Here is a 24670-nt window from a genome sequence, read left to right as displayed (position 1 = left end):
CTCGTTCCATGATTTGCAAAATGGTTGGTTGGTGCCATGAAAACCATTGTTATGGTTACTCATGCATCAAGTGCATAAGGTTGGATTAAAGTGACTGTTTGCCCAAAGAGGGGTTACCATATTATTATTTATCCAGTTTTAAATGGATTAAAATTCAAATTATATATCTACGTTTAAATAGTTGTGAACTTTTGTGATCCTTAGCAAAGTGTGAGTAGTATATGTAACCACTCACCACTGATGTGAAATGCGTTGATTTCTTTAGATTTGTTGTTAATTTTATTAATCAAAGTTTATTCTCCAATATTCAGTGATAATAATTCGATATTCATTTAACAATGATCGATCTCTATGATACATATCGATAGCCAGCCATAGTACAATAGCTGCATCGAAGATTCTAAATATATCTGTTCATGAGCCGGCTCGAAATTTCTCTGGACAGTTATAATGACATGCAAGCCTTCTGGGCTAGTGGTGTAAGCTAGACTGTGCCATGGTCCAGAAAAGTGTATGCGTAAACCCAACGCCCAAATACCTGTAAACAGAAACATCTATTCTTTCCCTCTTGATGTACCACCTTTCACAATGACGAAGGTGTCCACGGTTACAGAATACCATTATTGCTGTTTTATTGAAGTTAATAGTCATACCAGCACTGACACAAAACTGTTCAAGCATAATAATTATGTTGTAACTGCACTGATGCATCAGATACTCCTGAAACATCTGTAAGGATGCAAAGTATAGAACTGCAACACTAGGATATTCACTTGAAATAAGTATACCTTTTCCACAATCTCTATCGAACGTTTTAAGTAATTGGATTATGAAAATGAGAAATATAAAGGGGCTTAATATGGAACCCTGACGTGTGCCTGTATTACATCTGAAATACTCTTTCAATTCAATCTCCGTCCGGAATCAAGTTGACAGATTGGAATCATTGAAACAACAAAGTTAAACAGCTTACCTCTAATAACCATATTAACTAGATTCTAGAATGAAACTTCACGATTTACACTGTCAAATGCTTTTTTGGAAATCAACGAATATACAACAAATCCTTCCATTTGTTTTGAATAAATATTTCTGTAACAAACCTTGAGGATAAAAAATATGGTCTATGATAGAATAGTAGCCAACTTGAGTTTCCGATAAAATTTAGGTTTGATTGCACCAATTTTGCAGCCTTTTCTTCAGAACAGGTGCCTTACACCTTACAGTCTGTAAGGGATACTCTTTATAGTATCAGGATCATGTATATTGCCAGTCTTGTGAAGTGGACAGGTTATTCTGTTTCCTCACGGCTTTGTTTCCTCTTTCAAAGTTAGAGAATTCGCACTTGGGATGCAAGCGTGTCCACATACATGACGTGTTTTTCAACGTTTCATCCATCTATCGGTTTGTTGGGTATGATATCTGTCACGGTGATCTACATGTGCCGGAATATCGATCTATTGATCTATCGAAAATGTATTCTACTGTTTCTGTCAGTCCTTCGGATATATCGATCTATTGATCTGTCGAAAATGTACTCTACTGTTTCTGTCAGTCCTTCGGATATATCGATCTATCGCATATGTCGATGTTTTGTATATGTCAATCTATTAGATAAATCGATCTGTTGGATCTGTTGACCTGTCGAGAAATAACAGCATATTTTTATCTGTCGATGTGAACAAACAATTCTCAAATTAATTCTCAGATCAAATTCATCCCATTGCCAAAATACACAATCTTACGTACGTTTGTGCAATATTGAGATGAGACATTAATTGATGAACATACGTACTAAACGAATATAACACGGAAGTAATTCGAATTGTTTCTTGGGTCTTAATAACATTTTTACGATCTGTTGTGATTTACATACGCTGGTAAAATGTTATATATATAAGATTTAACACTCAAACTGGAATTACTATAATCATTTCCTCCGTCGCATTTGTAATCAGGATCGTAACGATGCATTAATTTCAAATAGCCACAATAAAAGATCAGTAGCCCTGAAATATGTTGTTATTTCTCTTGAATGAACTATTTTCAGGATTTTGTAGATTCATTTGACATTATGTGTCTCAAATATGTTGTATAACCATCAAATTGAATGTGTCTTATGTATAGCATACATCACAAATGTTTATATCTCAAGTATTTTGGTATATCCCACATATATTGGATATCTCACATATATCAGATATCTCACATGTTTTGGATGTCACACATATATTGGATATCTCTCCAATATTGTATATATCACATATATTGGATATCTCACATGCATTGGCTATCTTACATACATGTATGATGTATGTACAAGTTAGTATGTGTAGGATGTATTGTATCTTACATATATTGGATATCTCATATATATTGGATATCTCACATATATTGGACATATATTGGATATCTCACATATATTGGATATCTCACATATATTTGATATCTCATATATGTTGGATATCTCACATATATTGGATATCTCACATATATTGGATATCTCACATATATTGGATATCTCACATATATTGTATATCTCACATATATTGGATATCTCACATATATTGGATATCTCATATATATTGTATATCTAACATATATTGGATATCTCACATATATGTATATCTCACATATATTAGATATCTCACATATATTGGATATCTAACATATATTGGATATCTTACATATATTGGATATGTCACATATATTGGATATCTTACATTTAATGGATGTCTCATATTGGATATCATATATTGGATATCTCACATATATTGTATATCTTATAACATATATTGGATATCTTACATATATTGGATATGTCACATATATTGTATATCTTACATATAATGGATGTCTCACATATATTGGATATCTTACATAATTATATTGGACATCTCGCGTACATTTCATTTCTCATATACTTTGGATAGCCCACATATATTGGATAGCCCACATATATTGGAGATCTCTCATATACATGTATTCTATTATCAGAATAAGCTGTAAAAATCATTATGTATCATACAATGATGAGTGCACAAATAAAGTTTATTAATTATATCATCATCTATTTGTTTACATGCATGTCAACGTATCGTTAATGTTAGTTACGCCTGTATATATTTGTTGTGTATGCACTAGCAGTCAGCGGCCCAGCTCTTCTTACAGACCGGAGACCATCTCCATAACTCACCACATTTTCAGTCTCCTCCACTTCACCATTAGCAGCTTTTGCATGCACAGCCTGCTTGATAAAAATGGGTTATTTTATAAAATCCTATGTATTATTCTCAGTTACACGCAGGATTGTATACACATATACATTAGCACTCGCGCACGCACGCACACAGGCACACAGGCACACATCCACCCACCAACGCACCCACACACACACTCAAACTCGCTCGCTCACTCACTCACTCACTCACTCACTCACTCACTCAACCACCCACCCACCCACACGCCCGCCCGCCCGCCCGCCCGCCCGCCCGCCCCCGCTCGCTCACTCACTCACTCACTCACTCACTCACTCACTCACCCACCCACTAATGTTTCAGATGAAGGCATAGTAATCAAGATACACATATGTAATTCTGACTTAATTGCGAGCGATTGTCCACGAACGTTTGATTGGTTGCCATCTCCTGTTAGATCCTGTGACCAATGGCCAGCACATGTGTGGACTCGCTTGCACTCTCCAGTATGAGTGTTGATTATATAACAAGTGACTGCCTTGTGTCCAGTGCATGTTTGAAAGTTCATGTTCTCTCCTGTATGTATGTTGAATGTACAACAACTGCCAGCCTCGTAGTTCATATTCTCTCCTGTATGTATGTTGAATGTACAACAAGTGACTGCCTCGTAGTTCATGTGACCCGTGAAGATCCGGCTAAGAATTGATCTTCATTAACCCATGCTTGTCCTTAGAGGCAACTAACGGGATCGGGTGGTCAGGTTCGCTGACTTGGTTGACACATATCATGGTATACCAGTTGCGCAGATCGATGCTCATGCTGTCGATCACTGGAATATCTGATCCAGAGTCGAGTATTTACAGACCTCCGCCATATAGCTGGAATATTGCTGAGTGCGACGTAAAACTAAACTCACTCACTTGGTTCTTGTGGCCAGTCTACGTGAGATCTTTATTGTACTCTCCTGTGTGTATGTTGTATACATTGCAACTATCTGTCTATTAGTTCTTGCGTCCAGAATGTTCATGTACTGTCCTGTAGCGGTGTGTACAACCCACAACACATGTTATGATTGGGATTACACACTCTCAGTAAAGCACAGATTCTATGACATGTTTGGGGACTGAGTACCATCGGGATTAGAGTTAAGCTAATCGCCAGCACACAGCGACAACGGCAGCTTCCACAAAATCGAAACATGACTGGTACGTATTTCGTGTACCCCTCTTACAAGTGTACATTGACAGGCCATTCATAGCCAAAGTTTTCTTAAAGTCACTGTGTGGTTATAGCCTGCTTGCCAGTCCGATGGACGAGTAATGATGATAAGTTTGTTGAATCTATATTGGCTCAGACGATTATCGGTAAGACATCGTTCTTTCCATATCTGCATTCATTTTAAAAGTGTTCCACAAATCAAAAACATAAATGTCAAACTTAACCAACTGATGTTTAACATTCAAATACATCTGTAATCTATTGGAAACCAAGCCGAGCATACACCAAACTATGTTGTAAGCATACAACAATCCTTATCCTAAACAATATCAACTCTTTACTATCTTCCGCCTCCTTATATACCATTAAAAAGAGTAGGGGATATTCCATTGTGCGAGCATACCACTAGCCTATGACAATGCATATGGGAAAAAGAAATATATATCCATACAGAGGAAACATTTCCAAAGGAATGGAATAAATTGTCCCATTTTCCCTTAATTTCTCTTCATCATCTGTTTCCTCCTTGCCTTCATCATTTGCATTTCATCAATCTTGTAAATCCAATATCCCCTACTTTTTTAATGGTATATATAGTTTATTGTGGTGGAATATACCAAGAGACTTAGAAACTCCGGCCAATCCTATTCTTTTTAATCTGTTTTACAAAAGCAAAGCACATCATCTGGACTCATTCATTTAGCTTCATCGCTATATGGCTGAAACAATGCCCAGGCGAGTTAACACGTTTGTTTCAGTTAATATATATATTTGTCTGAAAATGGCGTTTTAAGGAAAGCTATTTCAAATGCAAATTATATCATCACATTTCATACGAGAGTTTATGGTGTCTAAAGTGTGATGAATGCGTTCTGCAAAATAAATCAAATGCACATACATTTTATGTTGGTTTGTGTTTTTGTTTAACACACCCAGCAATATTCCAGCTATATGGCGATCCATGTAATGTATATGCTATTCTCCAAGTAATATACCTTGATCTTGATGTTTATTAATGGTTTAATCTTGACGTTTCTCTTGAGAAGGGTATTTGTATACTGTTATTTTACTGGTATAAATCCTTCTACGAACCCTAGTTGCCTGATGAAGGAGCAAGCATACACTTCGAAATGTCGTGTTTATTCACAATAAATAACTTGGCATCCATACATTTTGCTTTTCACTTCCAAATGCCCTTCAAAGGTTGGATGGACATCGTTTCACTAGAGCGTTGGTTCCATTGCCGATAATAATGAGTTTAGGTTTGTCAAAAACATACATGTGCCCGTTTTACAATATTTGATGATAGTCTAAAAGCTGCATCACCTGAGGCTTTCACCATCCATCAGCCTTCGACACTGAATACTGTTGAAACTCAACATTGGAAAGAAAGGCTTTCCAGAAGTTTCTATGAGATAACGAGTCACCTCCGCGAAATGAGTAAAAGTGGCGATACGTTTATATCTATGTTATAAATAGCACACATCCTGGTCAAGTCTACCCAAGCCACACGCAGACACACATTGAACTGTCATCTGTGTGTGGACCATGCATTTGTATCAACAATCAGCTAAAATAGTTTAACATGGAGAATGTGTGTGTGTGCGTGCGTGCGTGCGCGCGTGTGTATGTGTGCGCACAATACAACAACAGCAGGACAAGAAGAAATGGAAGGAATTGACAACACCTTTCGTGCAGCGTCGTGCGAGTCTCAGTAGCTACCTTGACAAGGTGAATACAATATTCATTGTCTGAAATACGCAGCAGTTTCCATGGAAATATGCAAGTCGCAATGCATTTTTTATCACTCACAGTATCTAGAAATATATCTGTCACTGTGTATTTTCATGAAAGCCAGTCAACAGTATAAGACATGAGATATATGATTCATCACCTTGCTATATTCGGCGTATCGTCGTTATCCAGAACCAACTCCAACTGATTTTTGTCTTGGATCTTGATGGGAAGAAGTATTCTCTTTGTGTGAACATCATCATGATGTACATCACCAGCGTTGTGTGGGGTGAGATTCTGTTCTCATCCTTTTCTTTGGTGTTTTCCAGCTGCTCTGATATCGCCTGCAAACAGATGAAACAACTCGATAAATCGTGCTGTCCTGACAGATGGATTCAGCATCTTTATGTTGTTTGTATGGACAAAAGAGGTAAGATACCCACGATGGAAACTATCTTTCCCCCGTCACGCGTTTACTTAAACCTACTTTACATATTATGTCACATGTGAGATGCCCGGTTAATCACATACATTTTGTGTCGTTGTTTACCAGATAATTGAATAAATTAACTACAAGGGTCAAACCGTGAGACGTAAATTCTCCTACTTCAGATAAGAAGCAGGTACGTTTCAACACACCCAATTCCACATGGACAAAAGAGGTAAGGTGCCCCAACACACACCCTTCCCCTCTGGATTCGCCTATGGTCTTCCTGTAATGAAAGCTGACTGAGGCAAGAAAGGCGCCCTTTTAATTCTCCTGGTCAGATGACACTGGTTTATTCCGGAATATGTCCAGATGTATCTCCTCTCCATGTAGGGGCGGTGGGGTAGCCCAAAGCGTTCACTCGACATGCTAAAGGCCCGGGTTCGATTCCCCACATGGGTACAGTGTATGCCCCCCTCTGGACAATTGCTAGAAGCGGCGTAAACCCCAACTCACTCACTCACGCACTGTTCTCAGAGTCTATATAAAGTAACTAACACACCCCAGCCCTCCACCGAACCGTAAGAAAAACTATGTTATAGAAATACTGACTGACTGACTGAGTTTGGTTTTACGCCGCTTTTAGCAATATTCCAGCAACATCACGGCGGGGGACACCAGAAATGGGCTTCACACATTGTACCCATGTGGGGATTCGAACCCGGGTCTTCGGCGTGACGAGCCAACGCTTTAACCATTAGGCTACCCCACCGCCCCTATAGAAATACAGCAGTGTTCCAAAGGTCTGAGAATGGTCGCTACAACCAGTGAGTATGTGTGGAAATATGTGTAATACTGCAATACTTCTCTACTGTTTCCAGGGATGCCTGTAGATTACCAACGTGTACAGGTTGGAGAGACAGTGATGTATGTGTGGAAATATGTGTAATACTGCAATACATCTCCACAGTTGCCAGGGATACCTGTAGTTAACAACGTGTAAAGGTTAGAGAGACAGTGATGTATGTGTGGAAATATGTGTAATACTGCAATACATCTCCACTGTTGCCAGGGATTCCTATAAATTACCAAAGTGTACAGGTTGGGGAGACAGTGATGTATGTGTGGAAATATGTGTAATACTGCAGTACATCTCCACTGTTGCCAGGGATGCCTGTAGATTACAAACATGTACAGGTTGGAGAGACAGTGACGTATGTGTGGAAATATTTGTAATACTGCAATACATCTCCACTTTTGCCAGGGATTCCTATAAATGACCAAAGTGTACAGGTTGGGGAGATAGTGATGTATGTTTGGAAATATGTGTAATACTGCAGTACATCTCCACTGTTTCCAGGGATGCCTGTAGATTACCAACCTGTACAGGTTAGAGAGACAGTGATGTATGTGTGGAAATATGTGTAATACTGCAATACATTTCCACTGTTGCCAGGGATGCCTGTAGATTACCAACGTGTACAGGTTGGAGAGACAGTGATGTATGTGTGGAAATATGTGTAATACTGCAATACATCTCCACTGTTTCCAGGGATGCCTGTAGATTACAAACCTGTAAAGGTTAGACAGACAGTGATGTATGTGTGGAAATATGTGTTATACAGCAATACATTTCCACTGTTGCAAGGGATGCCTGTAGATTACCAACGTGTAAAGGTTGGAGAGACAGTGATGTATGTGTGGAAATATGTGTAATACTGCAATACATCTCCACTGTTTCCAGGGATGCCTGTAGATTACCAACCTGTAAAGGTTAGACAGACAGTGATGTATGTGTCTGTGACTTATAAATCCCTGTAAATACTCTTTCCAAACGTTTACGTCGCTGTTTGGAAAGTAATCCAAAAGCTCCAGGTGTGTACTTTTTTTTGTTCGTCAGTTTAGTTGTTGCGTGTCCAAATACCAGGGCTGTGTGGTGGTTAAAGCATTGGCTCGTGTTCTATTCCCCACATGGGTACAATGTGTGAAGCCCATTTCTGGTGTCCCCCCGACGTGATATTGCTGGAATATTGCTAAAAGCGACGTAATCCTATACCCACCCACCCAGTAGGGCTGAGTATCGGGAAATTATATTGCATTGCAATATATTGTGATTCTGGTACCCGTATTCCGATACGTGTTGCGGTATATTGGGAGCTTTAGTGTTTGACTGAGTGACACTGATTGCACATGCAGAGTCTATATTTTAAATAGTAAAGCCCTAAAATACATGTTATGGTTGTGATAACAGGAATTTCGAATTCAGATTTGATTTTGAGGGATTGTATATTTCATTTTTATATAATTTAAAGTAAAGTATTTAAAGTATGCTGTTTTATGAATTAATTACAAAATATTTCGTTTGAAAGGTGTATTGCGACATACGGGCAATACCGTACAGCCCTAAAAGAAATAATGTTGAAGATTTTTTAGCAAATCGTCAGAAGACATTAGCGAAAATGAAAAATGTCCATTGTATTATTGGTTTACGTAAAACAAAATCATTAACATAAAAATCAAAAGGCAATCAGCAAACGTGAAGACTCACCCATGCGCAAACCTGACTATATTCATGTGAGAATTGTGTATATGGACAGAGTGCACGACCTGAGAAGACACAAAGGTAAACTTGGAGTCACGAAACAATAGCAATAGCATCTGCCAGTAAAGCTGAACGGTCGCGTACAGATCCGTTGAATTTTTTATTACAAAGTAGTAAAATGCATTCGACGGATGAGCACTGTGATCTTGAAGACAGTGGTTCAAGGACCAAATTCAATGCCATTAACTCGAACGCCTCAGAGAAATGTAATCGTCAGGCGAATGGAGAAGTCACCAATCAAAATACAGTGGAAGCCTTCACTTTGTATGTCTGTCCTGGAATTGTTGACGATGTTGTCAAATTGACAAATAAGTTTGCTGAAACTAAGCTTGGCACACAGTGGAAGCGGAACTGTTTAAGAAAACATGTAGTCTAATCCAATACAAGCCGACCCCTTAATTAATTATCTTAGACTCTCTCAGTTTGTTAACACGGTCTGAACTTCGACCGATTAGCACAGAACCACTCAAGCATGATTCGACGGATCATGACTGTTCAAATTTCGAGGGATTAGGCCGTAATCAGCTGAACGTATGATAAACACTGTAGACTGCAAGCTTGGCAGTTTTCTGAGTACCTAGCCGAGCAAACAGCTTCAATATGCCTGGACAATGTATAAACGTTACGCCACCATGGGCTTCTGTCTTTGGAGAATTGTCAAAGATGTGTTGCTTATGAAACGTCATCAAGTGCTTATAGTTTCGCTTCAAAACAGCGGTTCGGTTTATAAAGAACAAAAGTGGATCATGAAATATAAAAGCCAAACTTAATGTACCAGAGCAAAAACTAAGTTGGTTTTTCTTGCTACCATACTCTTTCCATGCATATTCCAAAAGTATTGAGCCACTGCAAGCAATGAATAGACGAGTGAATCTTGGACAATTTCAGAAAATGCTACGCAGTGTAAAATCGGAATTTGTCTTTGTTTACATTTCAGACAAGCGCAGTCTTTCAAGCACAGCGTTCGTTTTCACACCCATTATGTTTCGTCTCATTTTATCTAGACAGTTGGTATAGGTGACACAGACCAGTTGCAATTTGATTCTAAAATGTATGGGGAATTCAGTGATGCATTTTTCGAAGCTGCATATGAAATATACGTGATGTAATAGGCGTCTCAATACCGGCCTTTGCGTGATTTTGTAAACACTATCCAATATGGCGGAAAGCGCTCTACGGTGTTCGTGAAAGTGCATTTTCGAAAACATCCCAACCGATTCTAGATTCATTGGCAACGTTTGAAAATTATAATTAGCGATTTCATGTAAAACCGATATCAGTGATCATGAATATGTTATTTTTGAAATTCAATACTCCCAGTATTTATCCGATTTTCACATTTCAAAACATACAGCAAATAACGCTGTGAATCGCGATTTCGTACTGTGTCAAAAATGTCGTCATTTTCGATGAAGCCTATTTTGAAAGGTCATTTTCAGCACTTGAGCTTTATCTAAAATAATAGAGGATGGTATCAAGAAACAGGAAATTTCCCGCAGAATTCGAAACTGTAGAGTGTATTTGTGTGCGTGGGATATTTTGATTTTGATTGGACTTGAATTTGAGGGTTGAAGGGGAAGGACATATATATGTCCCTGTGGCATCAAGGGGGTTAACACCGCTCTCAGCAATATTTCAGCTGTATGGCGGCGGTCTGTAAATATTCGAGTCTGGACCAGAGAATCCAGTGATCAACAACATGAGCATCGATCTACGCAATGTTGAATTGGGATACGATGTTGCGTTGCTACATATCGTTGTTCATTCAGACAAATCCTTGTCTAGTTCAGGTTCGATTGTCTCCTGTGGGTTAGCTGTTTGGGGCGTGAAAGGAAACTCACGCGTTGCTGTTTTGGTTTTTTGTCAGACGAGAACGAGTATGACACGGGATCCAACAACTGTGACCCAAATGCAGACTGCACCAACATTGTCGGGTCGTACTCGTGTGCGTGTAAACCTGGCTTTAATGGCGACGGAAGAACATGCGCAGGTACGTTGTGGTACTTTTGTAATGGGGAACGTGGGGTAGCCTAGAGGTTAAAGCGTTCGCTCGTCACGCCGAAGGCCCTGGTTCGATTCCCTACATGGGTACAATGTATGAAGCCCATTTCTGGTGTCCGCCGCTGTGATATTGCTGGAATATTGCTAAAAGCGGCGTAAAACCATACTCACTCATTCACTGCTATTGTAAGAATACTACATAATAGTCGTAAAACATACTCACTCATTCACTGCTATTGTAAGAATACTACATAATGGTCGTAAACCATACTCACTCATTCACTGCTATTGTAAGAATGCTACATAATGGTCCTAAAACCGTACTCACTCATTCACTGTTATTGTAAGAATACTACATAATGGTCGTAAACCATACTCACTCATTCACTGTTATTGTAAGAATGCTACATAATGGTCGTAAAACCGTACTCACTCATTCACTGTTATTGTAAGAATACTACATAATGGTCGTAAAACCATACTCACTCATTCACTGTTATTGTAAGAATACTACATAATGGTCGTAAACCATACTCACTCATTCACTGTTATTGTAAGAATGCTACATAATGGTCGTAAACCATACTCACTCATTCACTGTTATTGTAAGAATACTACATAATGGTCGTAAAACCATACTCACTCATTCACTGCTATTGTTACATTACTACTCATTCACTACATAATGGTCCTAAAACCGTACTCACTCATTCACTGCTATTGTAAGAATACTACATAATGGTCGTAAAACCATACTCACTCATTCACTGCTATTGTAAGAATACTACATAATAGTCGTAAAACATACTCACTCACTACTGCTATTGTAAGAATACTACATAATGGTCGTAAACCATACTCACTCATTCACTGCTATTGTAAGAATGCTACATAATGGTCCTAAAACCGTACTCACTCATTCACTGTTATTGTAAGAATACTACATAATGGTCGTAAAACCATACTCACTCATTCACTGCTATTGTAAGAATACTACATAATAGTCGTAAAACATACTCACTCATTCACTGCTATTGTAAGAATGCTACATAATGGTCGTAAAACCGTACTCACTCATTCACTGTTATTGTAAGAATACTACATAATGGTCGTAAACCATACTCACTCATTCACTGCTATTGTAAGAATACTACATAATGGTCGTAAAACCATACTCACTCATTCACTGTTATTGTAAGAATACTACATAATGGTCGTAAACCATACTCACTCATTCACTGTTATTGTAAGAATGCTACATAATGGTCCTAAAACCGTACTCACTCATTCACTGCTATTGTAAGAATACTACATAATGGTCGTAAAACCATACTCACTCATTCACTGCTATTGTAAGAATACTACATAATAGTCGTAAAACATACTCACTCATTCACTGCTATTGTAAGAATACTACATAATGGTCGTAAACCATACTCACTCATTCACTGCTATTGTAAGAATGCTACATAATGGTCCTAAAACCGTACTCACTCATTCACTGTTATTGTAAGAATGCTACATAATGGTCGTAAAACATACTCACTCATTCACTGCTATTGTAAGAATACTACATAATGGTCGTAAAACCATACTCACTCATTCACTGCTATTGTAAGAATACTACATAATGGTCGTATGATGCTAGGATTGAATGTTTTGTAATGCACTTGACGGTTACCACGTGAAATATTCACCTTAATCATGGTACAAATGATGTTTATTGTTAATTTTAGTTGTTATCTCGTATCCCTACCTTTTGTTAAGATTCACATAACGGCATTGATCGTTGCTCACAAAATTGATCACTGGATTGTCTGGTGTAGACTCAATTATTTGCAAGCCACCTTCATATATTTGCTTCTGTGTTGGACAGATAACACGCAGATAACACGATGGGTTTGTTCAAAGTAATAAAGTCTGAAACTACTGACATTTCTATTCTACTGTTTACTGATAGTATTGTTTTGTCCATGGGCTCTGGAAAACATCTACGCAAACTGATAATTCAGTAAGTTCATTGTTTTTAAATGGAAGCTAAAAACGGTTAAATCTGTTTTGTTGAGTAAAGGCAAATGAACTTGCAAACAAAAAGAAATAAATATATTTTTGACCATTCTTTGATATTTCTTTTTGAGTTGGGGCGTTGTAAATCAGAAGAAGCCACGTGTTTCATATGTATTTATGACGACCTGGTGATCGATCCCGACCTTCTGGTATGCGAGCTGATGCTCTATCCTCTACGCCAGGAAAGCAGTGTGTTGTCCTACGGGTTGAGCTAATTGATTTGCCAGGCAGGCTGACTTTGTGTCATTGCGTGGGAAACTGTTCATGAAATCGATGGACAATTTACCTGGTCTTGACGCCATTATTTACAGACGGGTGTCATTTTGTTCCATTACTGCTGAGTGAAGTTTTTAAAGAAGAACAAACAAATATTCTGCTGAGCAAACTAAACAATAAACTTTACGATCGGATTTGATAAAAAATACTACAAACGTCAGCAAAAACATGATTAAAACAGTTGTCGAGTTTAGCAAATACATTTCCATCGAGTAACCATAATTTGTGTGCTTCGTTTAGTGACAATCATAAAACATGAGCGTTTATTAGGTTGGATACATCTAACAATTAGTGTTGAAAATACGGATTGGTTTTTACCATACTTTTAATGAAAGAGTTGCATGGTACATCGACGATGCTCGGTATCCATTCAGACTAATCCTGGCCTGTAATGAAGAAAGTGTATATACTTTGTCTTAAAGATATGGACTGGTCATCCTGTCTGGATATATGGAAATAACATCGATGCTCATATGGTCTGTATAGTACTGGACAAAGAGCATATAGTTTGTCTTTAAAATATAGATTGGTGGGCATCATGTATAGGAATGGCTGTGTGGGACGCTACATCGATATTTCATTCAGTCAAATCCTGGTCTGGGTCTGACTAAATAATTTACATTAGTAATTGCGTCATAAAACAACATAAATGTGATGCTTTCTTTCAGACGAGAACGAGTGTGATACGGGATCCAACAACTGTGACCCAAATGCAGACTGCACCAACATTGTCGGGTCGTACTCGTGTGCGTGTAAACCTGGCTTTAATGGCGACGGAAAGACATGCGCGGGTACGTTGTGGTACTGGTGTGAGTTTACCAAATAATATTGTAAGATATTATCATTATATATTTTGAATTTCCTTAACGCTTACCACTTCATACACGAACCGTCATTGTGAGGAATATTTGAATTCAGAGACAATTTCATGTTAATATTCGTGTGAGTACACGTGGATAATGCCTAGTGAATGAGTGGGCTGGCTTAGCGTCGGTTTGAACTTTCAGGGTTTTATTTCAGCGTGTTAAAAAATAGTTTCGACTCAGTCAGTCAACACTCTTGAAGTTGATGCAAACTATATAAGGATCAAGCACATGTATATACAATCTCACACTGCATTAAAACCAGTGTGAAGATAATTATTGTCACCATGGATATCAAGCCTTTGCCTCAGTTGCAACCTTTCAAAGGTTGCTTCTTGGTGAATCATATTATCACTGGCTTCATTGCTATTTACACTCGTATTATATTGAATTTCTACACAGACATTAAAATTTATATTTCTACTTTGCTGTGTACTGATGCTCTTATTATTTTTCAGTAATTTCTATTTGCTAGGAAAACCCTTGTAAAATTTTAATATATATCTTACCTGTGTAACATTTCTTTGTGGGTTTCACTCTGACCTTTTAGCGCGCACGTATGTCTCGGTTACCTATCAGTTTCAATTTAGCAACATGGAAATATATATTGTCACCATACTGTCAGCTAATCGGAGTTTTGTCAATATTATTTGAAAAGAAGCACCACCATTGGCATACACATATGGAGCATCGTTTAAATTGCTCGTGTCACAACAGTTCCTTTGTCCCTTGACCCATGAAGATCCGGGTTAGAATTGCTCTTCAGTAACCCATGCTTGTCGTAAGAGGCGACTAACGGGATTGGGTGGTCACGCCACTGACTTTGTTGACACACATCGTATCCCGATTGCGTAGACCGATGCTCATGCTGTTGATCACTGGATTGTCTGTTCCAGACTCGATTATTTACAGACCGCCGCCATACAGTTGGAATATTTCTTAGTGCGGCGTAAAACAACAATCAATCAATATTTTGTCTCTTTGTATCAGACATGAGCCTATTAACAACCAATGAAGAAGAATGCTCATTAATGTTGAAGAAAAGATTTCACGTTACCACAACGTTATTCTGTAGAAACCCATTTACGTTTTCAGAACGTTGTGACGTGACGTTGTGATAAATCACAATGTTAAAGATATTCAGGCTCGAGTGTCGTAAACATAGTATGATATGGGCACGAATATAATATTCTGTTTATAACCGAAGTCGTCAGATTGAAGAAAATAAACCCATCTCTACTTTCAAACATATCCGCCGTCGCCGCATGTAGAACACAACGTCACAGAAGAAATAGCATTGTTCATGACGTCACGTCACCATGACAAAGTGATATTTTTCCCTAGGGCATCGTATGAAAAATATGAACCCCGATATTTTCGCCCTCGTAGGTAATAACATTGTATATTGTGTTGGCAGTAGCGAGTATAATATTAGTAAATTTAGTATAGTGCGTTGGCAACATTGTATATTGTGCAGGTAACATCATATATTAGTAAATGACGTCATATGTTGTGTTGGTAATATCGTGTCATGTGTTGGTAACATCGCGTATTGTGTTGGTGAGTTTGTACGTCTTTGTGTTGGCATTTGCTAGCGGGTAAACAACAGTGTTTTAATATTGAAAACTGTGTCAAATGTGCTAGTAAATATATGTAAATATATATGTAACCATGTGTGCCTGAGGGTACTACTGCTAAAATCACGTGTTGGGAACACAAAACGCGAGGTTTGAAAATTCTCGTTAAAAAACCATGATCATATTCAATCAGTGCAAAACGTTAAAATGTCAATTCAGTGTGTTGAAGGCCCAGGTTTGTATTGGCTGTATTTAAAGTATCGACTGTATGGAATGTATTGACTGTATGGAATGTATTGACTGCTTTGACTGTAGGGAATATATTGACTGTATTGACTGTATGGAATATATTGACTGTATTGACTGTATGGAATGTATTGCCTGCACTGACTGTATGGGATGTATTGACTGTATGGAATATATTGACGGTATTGACTGTATGGAATATATTGACTGTATTGACTGTATTGACTGTATGTAATGTGTTGACTGCAATGACTGTATGGAATGTATTGACTTTATGGAATATTGACTGTATTTACTGTATGGAATATATTGACTGTATTAACTGTATGTAATGTGTTGACTGCAATGACTGTATGGAATGTATTGACTGCAATGACTGTATGGAATATATTGACTGTATTGACTGTATGGAATGTGTTGACTGCAATGACTGTATGGAATGTATTGACTGCAATGACTGTATGGAATATATTGACGGTATTGACTGTATGGAATATATTGACTGTATTAACTGTATGTAATGTGTTGACTGCAATGACTGTATGGAATGTATTGACTGTATGTAATGCATTGACTGTATTGACTGTATGTAATGTATTGACTGCAATGACTGTATGGAATATATTGACGGTATTGACTGTATGGAATATATTGACTGTATTAACTGTATGTAATGTGTTGTCTGCAATGACTGTATGGAATGTATTGACTTTATGGAATATTGACTGTATTTACTGTATGGAATATATTGACTGTATGTAATGTGTTGACTGCAATGACTGTATGGAATATATTGACTGTATTGAATATATTGACTGTATTGAATGCATTGACTGTACTGACTGTATTAACTGTATGGAATAAATTGACTATATTGAATGTATTGACTATATGGAATGTCTTGACTTTATTGACTGTATTGAATGCATTGACTGTATTGAATGTATTGACTGTATTGACTGTATTGACTGTATGGAATGTGTTGACTGTATGGAATATATTGACTATATTGACTGTATTGACTGTATGGAATGTCTTGACTGTATTGACTGTATTGAATGCATTGACTGTATTGAATGTATTGAATGTATTGACTGTATTGACTGTATTGACTGTATTGACTGTATGGAATGTGTTGACTGTATGGAATATATTGGCTGTATTGACCTATTGACTCTATGGAATGTCTTGACTGTATTGACTGTACTAACTATATTGACTGTGCCGGTCCTGTTGCCTGTCGTGGCTTAAAACACATCTACTACAGTGGCTGTATTGCCTGTATTTCAGACAATAACGAGTGTAGTACCCCCGGCGTCTGTCACGTCAACGCCGACTGCACCAACAGTCAAGGGTCCTACACATGCCGCTGTAACGACATGTACGAAGGAGACGGTGTGAACTGCAACCCGAAAGCAATCAAAGGTAAGGGTTTGATTTCAATGTATCAAAGGAAAGCATCCTGGTCTTTGTATGTCAAAGGATCTGTTCTGACTTCCAAACTGTCTTTTGAACTTTGAATGGAATTTGAAAGAGAAACATATGAAACTGTGTGTGTGTGTGTGTGTGGGGGGTAGTTTGGGGAAAAAGACAGGATATATTGATGTGAACCTTCCTATTTTGAGTTAAAAGTGTTAACTCCGTGTTTTTGGACAGCTGACGGAAGAATCCATTCTTACTGGACAGAGGTCTGCGGCGGAGCCTGGTGGTACATGCAATCGACTTGCCCACTAGCACACCTTTATTCGATGTTTCTTTTCTCTTTTTTTCTCTTTCATTACCTCGAAATTCAGAGTACTCTTTCGTCATTTAACAATTGTGATTCTGATTAAAAAAAAATATGCTACTGACTTGGCACCAGTAAGTTTCCGTAGTTATCGACTGTCAGTCTAGTCAAGTATGAGTTGTGTACGTTTCGTGCTTTTGTAAATTTGTTTTGCGGCAGCTGACAAAAAAATTAATTGGAAATCTACAAGGTTCCAGCATAAGTGCAAAATGCTTCTGATGTCTGAAATGACTTCATGTGCAGACAGCTGTATCGATCAGAGCCTGGGGGCTAAGTTCCACACCAGTAGGCATTTAACAATACAACAATGGATTAACTTGCTTTGATCGGCTTTGCTTGATCTCTTGTATGCCCTCTTATCGGGTGTCATTCTTTTTTGGTGTGTAGGAAAGCATATTGTATTTTGTTAGTCTGAGCAGTATGTTGAGAGGCCTGTTCGTTTAACATAAAGAAATCCAAACACGATGCAATTTATCAGATAAAAGTGGATGGCAACGAACATGACACTTAGGTGTAACGCGTCTCTGATCATGAAGTTAAACGTCCTTCTATCTCATGGAATGGGATTCCAGTAAGGTCTCAAGGGAAAAATATTTGGGTATGGTCTTGAGATCCCCTGTGGTTGAAAGAGCAAGGGCATATTAAAGGTGAATCTGCATTTTTAAATCATACATCCAGCGGATCCTGCCCTGGCAAAGGGACATAAAATCAAGAAGCATTGTTTGTGTTTGTTGTTTAACGCTGCGGTGATCAATATTCCAGCTTGATGACGGCGTCTGTAAGTAATCAGGTCAGACAATCCAGTGATTGCCACCGTGATCATGGATCTATGCAATCGGGATTCGATGACATTCATCAATCCATTCAGCGACCTCACCACCAACATGGTCGTCAATGTAATCACATTGCAAAATAACTATTCATGGTCATGGTGCGTGCTCAACTCATATTGCTTTTGTGTTTTCGTCTGCAAGCATCTACTTTATTGAAAGCGACACCCGATTCCATCAATTATGAACTTGAAATACTGAGAAGGCCGTTTCGCTGTAAGGAGCTTCAGTTGCAGTGTTACAAAAAACGTCGAATATTCGTTGCCTTGACGACGGATATATTATTGCTTCCAGTCGTACGCTGTTGAAGCGGTTACGTACAGTATTTTCAAAGAGCTATTGAACAAAAAACAAGGGTTTTACATGTTATAACTTATATTCATGTATTTTAGGCTCTCCACCCACCATCTACTCACCGATCCGTTTACGACATCCCATTTTGTTCCAGGACAAATATGTACACAGACTTCAGACTGTATCCGAGACAACTTCATCTGCTCCTCCGGCATGTGCGACTGTGACGTTGGCTACAGCTACGACAGCACTTCCGGCACCTGCGTCACCAGTAACATCATTACTCATTGTGTTGTCTATAACCAAATGCTACGGAAACTAATACAATAGAAACCGTATGTTTTGAGATATGACGTATCAAATGCAAAGCTGGTATTAGTAATAGAGGTTATTTTGCGACATGAGCCTATTAACCTCTATATAATATAATGTTACCCTTCAAATATAGCATGTTTAAGACGCGCATTTTCTACCACAAAAGGGTGGTGGGTTAGCCTAGTGGTTAAAGCCTTCGCTCGTCACGCCGAAGACCTGGTTTCGTTTCCCCACATGGTTACAGTGTGTGAGGCCCGTTCCTGGTGTCCCGCGCCGAGATATTGCTGGAATATTGCTAAAAGAGGCGTGAAACTAAACTCACCACTCACTCTCTCAACGAAGTAACGCGTATAAATGCAACATCTGTTTGAGTCATCCCTCATCATGGAGTGCACGCTATATCTGAAAGTGGCATGTGGATGGAAACATCCACACATCAGGAAACATCCGATTCTTTGGAGTGAGTGAGTGAGTTCAGTTTTACGTCTCCCTCAGCAATATTCCAGCTAGGTGGCGGCGGTCTGTAAAGAATCGAATCTGGACCAGACAATCAAGTGATCAACAGCATGAGCATCGATCTACACAACTGGCATACGATGACATGTGTCAACCAAGTGTCAAACGGATCACTAATATTAATTCGTTAAAATTGTAGTACGCTGTAAGCATTTCGACTTACGTATTCAGGAAGTGTTCTGTGTAAAACAATATAGTTTGTTATATCCTCTAATTCGCTGTAGACCGCCTCCGTGGTGTAGTGGTTAGAGCGCCCGCCCGGAGAGCGGAAGGTCACGGGTTCGATCCCCGACCGCGTCATACCAAAAGACGTTAAAATATGGTACTTGTTGGTCCCTGCCTGGCGCTCGGCATTAATGGGTACAACAAGGACTGGTCGGCTCGGAGTCAGTATAATGTGTCTGAGTGGGGTATTCATGCTTCACTGCGGCGTGGTATCTCAGTGGGCTAGCAATATAAAACCAGCTTAAGTCTGGGCTAGTACAAGCAACCGCACATACACATACACACGCATGCACGTCGTCATATGAGCGAAATATTCTCAAGCACGACGTTAAACCCAATTTCACCTCACCTCACTCTAATGCGTTGTAAGTGTGTTCGTTATGAACGAAGTTTATTACAATGCTTCCCGTCAAAAGTTTAGACTCACGAGTGTAAATATAGCCACGTACTTCAGGCAACTGTTCTAAACTAAATTTTGCAAAAAATAGCGTATTGTTTAAAGGTACTGTTTGCACATGAACTGATGTATTGTAAAACAAATTCGTAAAGTTGAAAAGATTATTGTCATGAGTTCAATAAATGATAAAAATCAGTGAAAAATGGCGAATTCTTAACAAAACATTACACGAAAAAGCAGCTGTTCACATGCACGATATTTGCACATGCTTTTCAGCAAGTTGATGCATGATCCTCGTGCAATTCATCTGCATAGGGTTTGCAGTTGGTTCCCCAAAGTTAGTGGAGAAATCAATCTTCGATGTAACCATATATATGTACATAACATATAGTGAGTGTTTTAAGAGTGAGTCTAAACTTTAGATGGGAAGTATATATATAAACATTTATAGAGCGCTAGAATCCAGCAGAAGCTGCTCAAAAGCGCATCAGTTCCAGAAAAAAACACCTCAGGCAACAGTTACAGATTGACTGCTTCTCTGTATAAGTGAGTCTTTATAGTCTGTTTGCAGTGAAGACGTACCGATGAACTTCACTTTAAACAAAAAAGTAAATCAAATGAAGTGAAATAAAGATTGTGAATCCTCATAATTTTACCTTGCCAATTAAACAAATAAATTTCAGAAATTTGTTCAACTTAGGATAAAATTTGTTTAACAGACGATCATAGATTCAAATCGCTATTATTGGTTTGTATTACAATGGAGTAAACGCAGTAATTGGAACAGTGATACAATGGCAAGGTTAAATCATGAGGATTCGTACTTCTAATTTCACTTTATTTGATTTACGTTTTTGTTTAAAGTGAAATTCATCGGTACGTTTTCACTGCAAACAGACTATAGCTGGGCTTTGAAAGTGGAAAGCTGTTGTTCTGATCTTAGGTGATGAGGTATTCTGCTCCAGAGACCTGGACCTGCTTCACCAAAAGATCTATCTCCAAACATTGCATATCGCGGCGTGTCAGTTTTATGTAGGCGTAACCTACACGTTTACTTCCTTTATTGAAACCTTGGGCGTCAGTCGCAAATATGATGAAGTTGAAATATTGCTAAAGGTATCGTAAAACTAAACTCACTCACTGAAGTTTTGTTTTCAGCATGCAGCAACTACGGTACCAACTTCAGCCACCAATCAACCACCTACTGCATTTCTGGCTACAACAACGCCGTTAAGAGCGTCAACACCTACAGCGCTTGCAGAGACTACTGCTTGAAGGCCTCGTCCTTCATCTGCAAGACCTTCGAGCTCTGGAGCGACACGTGCTACCTTTCAGCAGTTAGTAAAACTGAAGTTCCAGCCTCCAAATGGTCAGCGTGGACGGGATGCAAATACTATCAGCGTCACTGTGCTTAGTGACGTGGAAAGGACGCCGGTACTTTCAGCGTCACTATGCTTAGTGACGTGGAAAGGACGCAAATACTTTCAGCGTCACTGTGCTTAGTGACGTGGAAAGGATGCAAATACTTTCAGCTTAGTGACTTCAGCTTAGTGACTGTGCTTAGTGACGTGGAAAGGACGCAAGAACTTTCAGCGTCACAGGTCTTAGTGACGTAGAAAGAACGCAAATACTTTCAGCGTCACTGTGCTTAGTGACGTAGAAAGGACGCAAATACTTTCAGCGTCACTGTGCTTAGTGACGTGGAAAGGACGCAAATACTTTCAGCGTCACTGTGCTTAGTGACGTAGAAAGGACTCAAATACCTTCAGCGTCAGTATGCTTAGTGACGTAGAAAGGACGCACATACTTTCAGCGTCACTGTGCTTAGCGACGTAGAAAGGACGCAAATACCTTCAGCGTGACTGTGCTAAGTGACGTAGAAAGGACGCACATACTTTCAGCGTCACTGTGCTAGTGACGTGGAAAAGGTGTAAATTCTTTCAGCGTCATTATGCTTAGTGTGTCCAAAATCACACACAACCTCTGACGTACTTTTTTCATGCTTGTTTCATTTTTTGTTCATTCATAATGGATATAAAGTTTTTCACGGGACATCAGAGTCAAGTATTCTGACAAGTTGCTTAATGATCAATGAATCGTCAATGAATAATCAATGAATCGTCCGTTCGTATACACATTAAATCTTGAGGTACACAGTGGTACATGGAATTCGGATTCTACAAGGGGTATATATATTATCATGAGTACAATTAATTAGAAATTAGAAATCAGCATAATTAACATTATTATGCCTTCATGTCTCTACAGCTGGTCTAAAGATATTAAATGTAAAGCGATCCAAGACATATTCCATATTTACAGCAGATATATGTCCACATTTAACATTGTTTTCACCATACAACTCACACACTGAACACATTTGGACTGTATAACACCCATCTTCAGAACGACAATCATACAATATTTGCTTGAACATCGATATGAAGACATTTACTTCTAAATATCTTGGGAGAGCAATGCATCAATGCAATGACAGTTATAATGACATGCAAGCCTTCTGGCTAGTGGTGTAAGCTAGTCTGTGCCATGGTCCAGAAAAGTGTATGCGTAAACCCAAAGCCTAAATACCTGTAAACAGAAAACATCTATTCTTTCCTCTTGATGTACCACCTTTCACAATGACGAAGGTGTCCACGGTTACAGAATACCATTATTGCTGTTTAATTGAAGTTAATAGTCATACCAGTACTGACAAAAGTGGTCAAGCATAATAATTATAAGTTAACTGCACTGATGCATCAGATACTCCTGAAACATCTGTAAGGATGCAAAGTATAGAACTGCAACACTAGGAAATTCACTTGAAATAAGTATACCTTTTCCACAATCTCTATAGAACGTTTTAAGTAATTGGATTATGAAAAGGAGAAATATAAAGGAGGCTTAATATGGAACCCTGACGTGTGCCTGTATTACACCTGTAATACTCCTTCAATTCAATCTCCGTCCGGAATCAAGTTGACAGATTGGAATCATTGAAACAACAAAGTTAAACAGCTTACCTCTAATAACCATATTAACTAGATTCTAGAACGAAACTTCACGATTTACACTGTCAAATGCTTTTGGAAATCAACGAATATACAACAAATCCTTCCATTTGTTTTGAATAAATATTTCTGTAACAAACCTTTGAGGATAAAAAAAAAATATGGTCTATAATAGAATAGTAGCTAACTTGAGTTTCCGGATAAAATTTAGTTTTGATTGCACCAATTTTGTAGCCTTTTCTTCAGATCAGGACGTGGTACCTTACACAAAGAGTCTGTAAGGGATACTCTTTATAGTATCAGGATCATGTATATTGCCAGTCTTGTGAAGTGGACATGTTATTCTGTTTCCTCACGGCTTTGGCAATGTTCCTCTTCAAAGTAAGAGAATTCGTACTTGGGATGCAAGCGTGTCCACATACATGACGTGTTTTTCAATGTTTCATCCATCTATCGGTTTGTTCGATATGTTATCTGACACGGTGATCTAAATGTGCCGGAATATCGATCTATTGATCTATCGAAAATGTATTCTACTGTTTCTGCTAGTCCTTCGGATATATCGATCTATTGATCTATCGAAAATGTAGTCTGCTGTTTCGAGTCCTTGGGATATATCGATCTATTGATCTGTCGAAAATGTAGTCTACACTGTTTCTGTCAGTCCTTCGATATATCGATCTATCGCATATGTCGATGTTTTGTATTTGTCAATTTATTAGATAAATCGATTTGTCGGATCTGTTGAGCTGTCGAGAAATAAAAGCATATTTGTATCTGTCGATGTGTACAAACAATTCTCAAATTAATTCCTCAGATTAAGTTTATCCCATTGCCAAAATACACATTCTTACGTAAGTACGTTTGTGCAATATTGAGATGAGACATTAATTGATGAAACACCTTTATTCAAGGTCCCTTTCGGTTTTGATGAACAAAATGTATAACATACGTACTAAACGCATATAACACGGAAGTAATTCGAATTGTTTCTGTTTATTGGGCTTGATAAATTGTTTTCACCAAATGGCATTTTACGATCTGTTGTGATTTACATACGCTGGTAAAATGTTATATATTCAAGATTT

At 38.4% G+C, this 24670-nt stretch overlaps 1 protein-coding gene across 1 annotated transcript in view; it reads left to right on the top strand.

The window, feature by feature from the left end:
* LOC124262523 (fibrillin-1-like) overlaps positions 1–21839 on the top strand; it is a gene marked incomplete at its 3' end in the record, with an annotated part of 45399 nt that extends 23560 nt beyond the window's left edge. Inside the window, exons 4-8 of the mRNA XM_046697030.1 lie at positions 11046–11168; positions 14191–14313; positions 17499–17633; positions 19273–19389; positions 21730–21839. Coding sequence (XP_046552986.1) covers positions 11046–11168; positions 14191–14313; positions 17499–17633; positions 19273–19389; positions 21730–21839 — 608 coding nt within the window. The remainder of the gene's footprint in view (positions 1–11045; positions 11169–14190; positions 14314–17498; positions 17634–19272; positions 19390–21729) is intronic.
* Between the last annotated feature and the right edge of the window lie 2831 nt (positions 21840–24670).

Source organism: Haliotis rubra, unplaced genomic scaffold, assembly GCF_003918875.1.
Source record: "Haliotis rubra isolate DU_JTF1 unplaced genomic scaffold, ASM391887v1 Scf842, whole genome shotgun sequence".
NCBI lineage: Eukaryota > Metazoa > Mollusca > Gastropoda > Lepetellida > Haliotidae > Haliotis > Haliotis rubra.
The sequence above is the reverse complement of the archived record's forward strand: the minus strand, read 5'-3'. Positions and strand labels throughout refer to the sequence as shown.